The sequence below is a fragment of the Chinchilla lanigera genome, unplaced genomic scaffold (assembly GCF_000276665.1).
Source record: "Chinchilla lanigera isolate Chin_1 unplaced genomic scaffold, ChiLan1.0 scaffold00023, whole genome shotgun sequence".
In the NCBI taxonomy this organism is placed as follows: Eukaryota; Metazoa; Chordata; class Mammalia; order Rodentia; family Chinchillidae; genus Chinchilla; species Chinchilla lanigera.
In genome coordinates, this window is record NW_004955424.1 from 13038323 (window position 1) to 13047629 (window position 9307).

Here is a 9307-nt window from a genome sequence, read left to right on the forward strand (position 1 = left end):
CTTCTTTAGTTAGATTGATTCCTGAATATTTCATCTTTTTAGATGCTATTGTGAAAGATGTAGTTTCCTTAATTACTCTCTCAGTTGTTTGTTGCTTGTGTACAGGAATGCTATTGATTCTTGGGTGTTAATTTTGTATCTAGCTACGCTACTGAATTTGGTTATGAAATCCATGAGCCTTTTGGGGTCTTCTATGTCGAGTATCATGTCATCTGCCAATAATGATAATTTCACTTCTTCCTTTCCTACCCTTATTCCTTTTATTTCTCTCTCTTGTCTAATTGCTGTAGCTAATGTTTCCAGAGCTATATTGAATAGGAGTGGTGACAGTAGACATCCTTGTCTTGTTCCTGATTTTAAAGTGAAAGCTTTCAATTTGTGACCATTTAGTATGATGTTAGCTGATGGTTTATCATAGATGGCTTTGATTAGCTTGAGGTAAACGCCATCTATTCCTATTTTCTGTAGGGTTTTTATCATGAATGAGTGTTGGACTTTATCGAAGGCTTTTTCTGCATCGATGGAGATGATCACGTGATTTTTGTCTTTGGATCTATTGACATGGTATATTACATTGATTGATTTTCATATATCAAAGCATACCTGCATTCCTGGGATGAATCCCACTTGGTTAAAACTCTTACTGTAATTAAGGCTGATATCCTAATAATGTAGAGAGCCCTCTAGCTACATCTCTTTCGTCCCTGTGCCTTGTAGTCTGAAATGCCAGCCATGGAGAACTGTCAGATTCACACGTGCTGCCTCTCCTTTTCCCCAACTTTTTGTTTCTACTAGAATCATTCTTTTCTTAACTTACTCTTCTGATTCATTCTGCACTTAAAGAGTATCAATGATGTTTTTTTTTATTGAGAAGTTTTCTCTTTGGACACTGCCCATACAATAAAGGCATGCACACATATTCTCCCCCTCTTCCTCTCCTCTCTACCCCTCCTCTCCCTTCCCCACTTCCTTTTCCTCCCTCCTCCCTCTCAGCAACCCCATGCTACTCCAATTCATAGGATTCTGTAGTTCATTTTAATATAATTGCTTGTTTATTTGCCAGTTTTTCACTGTGTGCTATAAATTCAGTCAAGAGAAGAACTATTCTCAGTGCCTGTCACATGGCAAGTTATTGGGTATATTAAATATTAATAAATATTAATTTTCTGTGATATTGAGTGTATTAGCAAAAAACTTTTAGAGCAGTGTAATACTAGTGACAAATGGAAAGAAAAAAAAAAAACCTTTCCTTTGCCTGCCTGTTATTTTATATCTATTTGTTTATGTCTTCAGCAGCTTCTCAGTTTTTTTTAATGTTGCTGATTAAGAAACTTTGAATCTGCAGTGAAACCTTTATAGTTCATCTAGTGACATATATGAGAATAGTGAGGTACTTCCCCAGTTACTCAACTGCACTACTTTAAACAGTTACTTTTCAAGCTCCTGCTTTAAGTATTAAGAGGACAGAATTGTCAGAGGAAATAAAATAATCAAAGGTAAATTCATTTAGCGTTCATTAAGGGAAATTAACTCATTTTTGTAGTTGGGGAAGATAAATATTTTTTATTCTAGTACGGTAATATGTAAAAGGCAAAACTGTATCCAGTTTGAAATTAAGTAGCAGTTCATGGTTTGGTTTTCATATAGATTCATCTTTTGTTTTCTATTATTTATTAGAACAATCAAATTAGTGTACAACAGTCTAATTAGAAAGAATGCTTTCCCCAAATTCCCAGGTAAGCATCTATTGACTAAAACATATCGAATAGGTAATGTCACACTAGAATGATCAAATCCTTTAGGGCTGTTAACCTTAGAATAAAAAGCTCTTCAGTGTGTACGATGTAATTGACATTTAATAATACCGCTATGCTATGAAATGGTGGCAAGTGGGGAATAACTAACAAACTAAATAGTAGTTTCCACTTCTTACTTCTTAAATAGCATCATTGGCTTACTCATTGACTTATGGATGGAAAAACCTTTGAAATAGTTGTTCTACTATTTGATTTAATTTTATAGCCTGAAAAATTTAAGTATATACAGTTATAATCACTGGAGCATTTTAAGATCTTTGTTTTTAAGGTACAACAGGGCTTAACAAATCGTTATCCATGAGCCAAGTCTAGTTTGTTGTCTGTGTCTATCTGGCCTATGAACTGAAAGTTTTTGCATTTTTAAAATCAAAAGAAGAATGACATGTCACAACAGATGAAAATTTTGTAAAATTTGAATTCACTTTCCACGAGTAAGATTTTATTGGAATACTGCCACACTTACTCATTTATGTGTTGGCTATGGCTGTTTTGCAGTGCAAAAACAGAACAGAGTTTAGTAATTGCCCAGCAACCTAAAATATTTACTTTCTTACCCTTCAGAGAAAGTGTTTGCACCTCCTGAGCTACATTAGTATGTTTGCATGATTTTGTACCTTAAATCAATTTTCTCAATTTAGGGTCAATTTAGTAATGAAACAAGTCATGTTGAATAAAGTTTTTAGGAAGGCAGAAAAAATTGAGCAAGGTGGGCAGGTCTCAGATGTTTATCATCAATTTCATCTTGTTTTTTAAAATATGCACTTGCATAAATGCTCATTACTATCAGACACTGTTGTAAGCCCTTCATATCTTTTCTAAATCCTCATAACAACCATGTGTGGTTGGCATCTATACAAATAGGAAAACCACAGAACACTTGTAAGTGAAAGTTAAATAAATAGTAGGATTTAAATTAGTGGAAAGGAAGTTATACAGCTGTTTATAGCAGTTATACAATTAGTAAAGGGAAGAGCCACAATTTGAGTGTAATCCCTTGATTTCAAAATGAGTGTTCTTTACTACTGTGGTATGCTGTCTTTTCTACTTTTGCTTATTTGGAAAACCCTTGGGTAAAAAATGAAATTTAATCATGTGTGTGTGTGTGTGTGTGTGTGTGTGTGTGTGTATGTTATTTTAAAAACTTTGAGCTTTCACTAGTTTCCTAAAGGTGCTACAACACAGTACCATACTCTAGGTGCCCCAAGACAGCAGAAATTTATTCTATCCAGTTCTGCTATCTCAAAATTAAAATTCAAGGTATTGGAAAGGCAATCCTTCCTCTGAGACTCTATGTAGAATCCTTGCCTCTTTCTAGTTTCTGCTGGTGATACCACCAATTCTTGGGGTTTTTGGTTTTCAGCTGGATTGTTCTAGTCTCTCTCTTTATTCATGTGGTGACCTCCCAGTATGTCTGTACCTGTGTGTCATTTCTCTAAGGATATCAGTCAAGTAGTTAAGCCCATCCTATGCTAATGTAACCACATCTAATTATGTAATTACATCTGCAGTGGTATAAGGTCACACTCTGAGATTCTGGGAATGACATGAATTTTGGGAAGACACTTTTCAAGCCAGTACAGAACTCATGAGTATAGACCTCCCGAGCTACACATTGTTCTGTGAGCACCTCTCATTTTCACCTTGGAAACCCTAAATAAGAAGTGAAAATTGGATGCCAAGAACATTCATGGATTTGTTTCTTTTTCGAAAAGTTCAGTCCTGTGAATATTCTGTTGGGAAGATGGACTTACCCTTTTTAGTTCCTATCTTTTTTCTACGTTCTGATACCCCTTTGCTCATGCTTCATTTCAAGGCTTTTTAAAAATTCTGAACATTTTTCTTTTGGAGTGTTCTATGAGTTTTCTCATCTGTTACTATAACCTATGATGGTTTTCCTTCATTTTTGTGAATTTATGAATTTGTGATAATTGACCCAGAAATCAGCTTTGTTTCACAGGTGGTTGAATTCTGGTAATTTTATTGTGAAAATCTTGTACTCACTTTTATGGTATTTGTAAGTAAGGTTTAATAAATGGTAATGGTTAATTTTTATTTTTAGTAATTATTACCATTGTGCAAAATAGTGGTGGCTACCTCAAATTCAGACCCACATCCTTCTCTTTTCCCTTGAAATGTAAGAGTACCTATTCCAACGATGTTAACTTACCTCTTTTTGTTTATCTTACAGGGTGCCCGGGAAACGTTTGAAAACTACTATCGAAAACAGAGGCGAAAACAGGCCAGATTGGTGCTTCAGCCCCCATCAAACATGGTCAGACCATCACGTTCACTTTTTGCATGTTCCCCTTTTCTTATCTGGTAGCTATGTGTGTGTGTGTGTGTGTGTGTGTGTGTGTGTGTGTGTGTGTGTGTGTTTGTGAGTAGCAGTAAGAGTAGCAAATAGCATCAATTGATTGCTATGGATCGGCCAGTCTTCTAAGTACTAGATATATATTCCCTCTTTTCATTCTCACTGTCATCATATAACGTGGGTACTATTATTGCTGTGGTAAACAGAAACACAGAAAGAACACTCAGGATTTGCAGGCAGATTTATTTACATCAAAGGTCATTGACCTGGATCATTCCCAAAATATCAGGCTTCAAAGGCTTAGGGAGGGAGAGTTTTATGGGGCTGAAAGAGGAAGGACAAAGGAAGAGTACTTGGCTGTCTTTGATGGTTTCTTACAATATACATCATAGCGACCAGCTATGTATCACAGTGACCGGTTTCTAAGGAACAGAAGTAACAGGAACTGTTACCTGGCAACTAACAGACACTGAGGATACTGGTTGGGGGAGGGGGCTTGTTCTCTGCTATGTTGTCATATTCATGAGCAGTCTGCTCATTCAAACAGAATTCTGTAGGAAGATCTTAGGCACCCACACCAATATCTTGTATGTGACAGTTTGAACTGGTCCAAGGAGCCCTATCCTATTCTCTTATAGCTTCTTGGCAGACAGTGGGGCCCCTGCCAGGAACCATCTTGCTGTCATCAGGAAGATGATTGGCTTTGACCTTGCGGAGGTGGACACGTCTTAAGAGACGTGATGAGCCTGATGAGCATTTTCTTACCAGTCGCTTTGGGAACTGACAAGAATATAACATGAGTGACCTACACAGCCTCAGGCCTTGTGATCCCTGATTCCATCTTTGTTGCACCAATAAATCAAAGTCTTTATAGTTTTCATATAACTGAACAAAATGCTCACAAGTTCAACTTTCAGCCATAAGGTACTATTATCATGTTTATCTTATAATCTGGGCAGTGGTGATGAACATATGGGAACACATGCTGCAGTCGGCACTCAGAGCTCTGTCTGTCAGCATGTGAACCAAGTTGCCCCAGGAGCTGAGTGTCAGATCTTTTTTCTAAACTAAAACCTCAGTATTATTCAGATTTAATTGCAGTGTTGGTACTTTTTTATATATAAGTGGGTGTGATGGATTAACTAGTAGTCAACTCGTAACACCCAGCTGAACTGAATCAGTATGGTTCTGAGTGTGAAAGACCCACTTGAGGATTGTTGCCAACAGCATAAAAGGAGAATTTGAGGGGAAGATGTTATGCTGTTGATTCTCCTGGAGAAGCTTGTCATCCTGGTTTTTCTGATATGAACTCAACTGTTCTCATCATTAGAGGAGCTCAGGTCCTTGCTGTTTCTGAGAATGGCTTTGGTTCTTTTGGGGGGTCCTTACCTTGAGCATTGCTCCCTGGCTCCAGTGCAGATCCCTCACCCTGGTGGCACAGGTCCTTCATCTCTCTGGTGCAGATTTTCTAGTTTCCATCACTGGTCTTTGGGCCTTGCCAGTGCAAATCCTTGATACAGACTTGCATGAAACATTGTCATGGGCTCTAGCCCTCCAGCTGGATTCATGGAGGATGTGCCATAGGTTTTAGGTCTTCAGCTGGACTCATGCAGGACATTGCTGTGGGATCCAGGCCCTCAGCTAGATTCTTTGGGTCTCTAGTGCATGGATAAGACTTCAGCACTCTTCTCCATTTGACTTTTTGGGTCCATATTATAAAATAATCCTATAAATTATGTGTCCTGTGTTAAATCTATTCATTCCCTTGCAAACCCTCGCTACGACTGTGGGTTTTAAGTTGTAGTTTGAGTGTTTGGTTTCTAAAAGGCTTGCCATCACTTGTTTAGGGAACAGAGCTTCAAGATTAAATAGCTGATTTTAACTTTCTCTTAATGTAACAAATTAGAAGCAATAACTTTTTTCCTTTTGCTTTGTTGCAGCATGAAACTTTAGATGGCTACAGGAAGTATTTTAATCAAATTGTAGGGTATGTATATGTATATATTCAAATATATATATATCTATGAACATAAATATGAGATTTCATTAGCTCTGTAAAATCCATTAGTATTTTTAAATATATTGGTGAACTGCTTTTTAAAAATAAATGGAAATTAAAGCTGAATGTGGTAGTGCATGACCGTAAGTCCAGCACTCTGGATGCTGATATAGGGTGATTATGGGTTCAAGCCTCGGCTGGACAACATAGTGACGTAGGGTTACCCTGTTTCAAAATCTTTAAAAGGCTGTGTATGTAAGTAAGTGCAAATACCCTGGGTTCAATCTCCAGTCATGGATATAACTCTCAGTCTAAAATGTTACTTTATTTATGATTAAAAAAATATAATGTTTGAACTTGATGATAGCTCTGTTTGTCAAATCCTAGATATAATCAAATTGTAATTGCTGACAGTTGTCCTTTTCTCATCAATCTTAGATTTTTTGTGGTTGAAGATCACATTTTACATACAACCCAGGGCTTAGTTAATAGAGCCTACATTGATGAATTATGGGAAATGGCACTTTCGAAAACCATTGCAGCACTCCGTACCCACTCGGTATGTATGAAGAAGCCCAAGAATTCTTAGAGCTAATTTTTTAGGTACCATTCAGTGTTGCACACTTTAAAATCAATATATGTATATCTTTGGAATTCCCTATTTGGAGCTATATATGTCCTTCAAAAACATAGGATAGTAGAATCTTCTAAATGTCATGTTCTTCAGCACTGAGCTCACTTGTGTAGATGCTCTTTACAAAAAGAAAATAGCATTTAACATCTACTGATCTCTGTGTGTCAGGCATTGTTCTGTGTACTTCAGACATGCTGCCTTATTTCCTTTTCACTGCACTGATATACATATATCAATTATTATACTTATGTTGTGGTATAGGGAACTGATCTCAGAGAGGCTAGGTAACCAGTGTTATGTCACAGAGTAAGAGGTGGGACTTGGGTTTAAAGCCAGTTGGGTCCCATTTTCTTAGCTTCTACTTCATAATTACCTGATATCCTTTAATATTATAAACACTGATTTGAATTCACAGTTTTGCTCTTGCCTTTTGAAGAAAATAGTGTATAGTGTAAAGTTGCTTAATTATCATTTGTCATATATCTTTTGATGAATTTTAATATAGCATGGATTTCTGGTGATAAGCTACTTTATTTCAGGTAAAGAATGCTAATTCTGAATTATTTATTCAGTATATTTTGAAATCATGCATGGCAGTAGAAATACAATAATAAACAAAAGAAAGAAAACCTTTGCTTTCAGAGAGTTGTATTTCAATCGGAGGAGATACCCAAACAATTAAATATATCTGGAAGGGATACTGTAACTCTGAGAATTGAAATAGAGTGGTAGTTTAGGCCAATAGAGAGCTTTCTTCAGTTGGTTGATAAGAATTGTCATTCTGAGGTCAGATAATTAAGGACTGACCTATCAAGGACATAGGCATAAAGGCTTTCATATAGAAAGTTTTTAAGGAATAATTGTGAGGAGTCAACAACAGGAGAATTTTACATTTAAAAAAAAAATCTCATTAAATGGCTTGAATACTCCTCTATTTGTGCTAAATAGAAACTTTAAAGTCATCCATGATCCTACAGTTCTCTTTGTCTAATTCACCAGCAAGTGTATAACCATGTACAACATCTATAGTGGAAAGTAGGGTAGCCCTTTCAGAGAATTAAAAGACGTACAGAATGGATAGAATACAGAAAGTTAGGCAGGTGAGGTGGGAAGTGAGAATGGAGAAATAGGTATTATTTAGGATGTATTTGACAGTAGCTGAGTGGGGGTGGGTGGCTGAAGGAAAAAGAGAGAAAGGGGAGGGAGAGGGAGAGGACTGTGTGTGAATATGGAGTAAATTGCAGTGAGGTAACCAGATTTGCATTCTGAACAGAAAGTTTTTGCTGAAGTATGGGTAGTGACTGAGAGTTAAGAATGGATCAGAGAGAAATTAATGTTAGTCTAGTGTTCCATGCAAGAGATGATGTTAACTTAGATAAGAGATGGTAGTAGTTATGGAGATATGTCATGAATAAAAAGAGATTTTTTTTTTAGAAGTAAGACTAATTGTATTTTCTGATGGATTAGGTAGAAGAGGTGATAGGAAAAAAGATTTCTTGGTAACGCCTAGGTGTATGTCTGCCTTCTTTGTTAGTGAGCCTTCCAAATACCTAGGACAGTCAGCTTATAAAGAGAAAAGGGTTTTTGGCTCACAGGTCTGGAGGTGTCAATCCAGAACTAATTTGCCCTGTTGCTTTGGGCCTGTTGTAGCACAATACCTCATGGCAGCAATGCATGGTTGAGAGGACATTCATCCCATGGCCAGGGCATGAGAAAGAGGGCAAAGGAGACAAAGTGGAGGAGAGAAGCCGTCTATAGGCAGAACCAGTATAGTTAAAATAACCATACTTCAAAACCTTACATACAGGGCTGGGGATTTAGCTCAGCGGCAAAGCGCCTGCCTGGCAAGTGCAAGGTCGTGAGTTCAGTTCCCAGTACCGGAAAAAACAAAACAAAACAAAACAAAACAAAAAACTTACATACAGATTTAACATAGTCCCAATCAAAATACCAATAGAATTCTTCACAGAACTGAAGAAAGCAATCCCCAAATCCATATGGAACCAGAAGATACTCAGAATAGCAAAAGCATTCCTGGTCATAAGGGCAAAGCAGGAGACATCAAAATCCCACACCTCAGGTTATATTACAAAGCTATGGTGATGAAACAGCATGCTATGGACCAATAGAACACATATGGACCAATAAAACAGAATAGAGGATCCAACAGTGACCCCAAACACATTCATCTGTTTCTTCTTTGACAAAGGGGCCAAAAACATATACTAGAGAAAAGATAGCCTCTTTAACAAGTGGTGCTGAGGAACTTGGCTATTCACATGCAGAAGTTTGAATTTATACCCTTATCAGTATGTATTGAACTAAAATCAAAGTAGTTCAAAGACCTAAGGTTAAATTAGAAACATTTAATCTGGTGCAACATAAAATAGGTAAAACTCTTGAAGACACAGGTGTAGTTAAGGTCTTTGTTAACAGAAAGAACTCTAGTTGCACAGGAATAGTAGCAAGAATCAACAGATGGGACCAAATTAAAAAGCTTTTGCAAAGCAAAAGAAATAACCAGCAGAGTCAGGAGATAACCTACA

At 37.0% G+C, this 9307-nt stretch overlaps 1 protein-coding gene across 6 annotated transcripts in view; it reads left to right on the top strand.

Annotated features, from left to right (window-relative positions):
• Exoc6b (exocyst complex component 6B) overlaps positions 1–9307 on the top strand; it is a 530721-nt gene that overhangs the window by 260685 nt on the left and 260729 nt on the right. For all 6 annotated transcript variants that reach the window (XM_005385581.2, XM_005385582.2, XM_005385583.2 and 3 more), the window contains 3 exons: positions 4006–4089; positions 6069–6115; positions 6566–6686. In XM_005385581.2, the coding sequence (XP_005385638.1) occupies positions 4006–4089; positions 6069–6115; positions 6566–6686 (252 nt within the window). The remainder of the gene's footprint in view (positions 1–4005; positions 4090–6068; positions 6116–6565; positions 6687–9307) is intronic.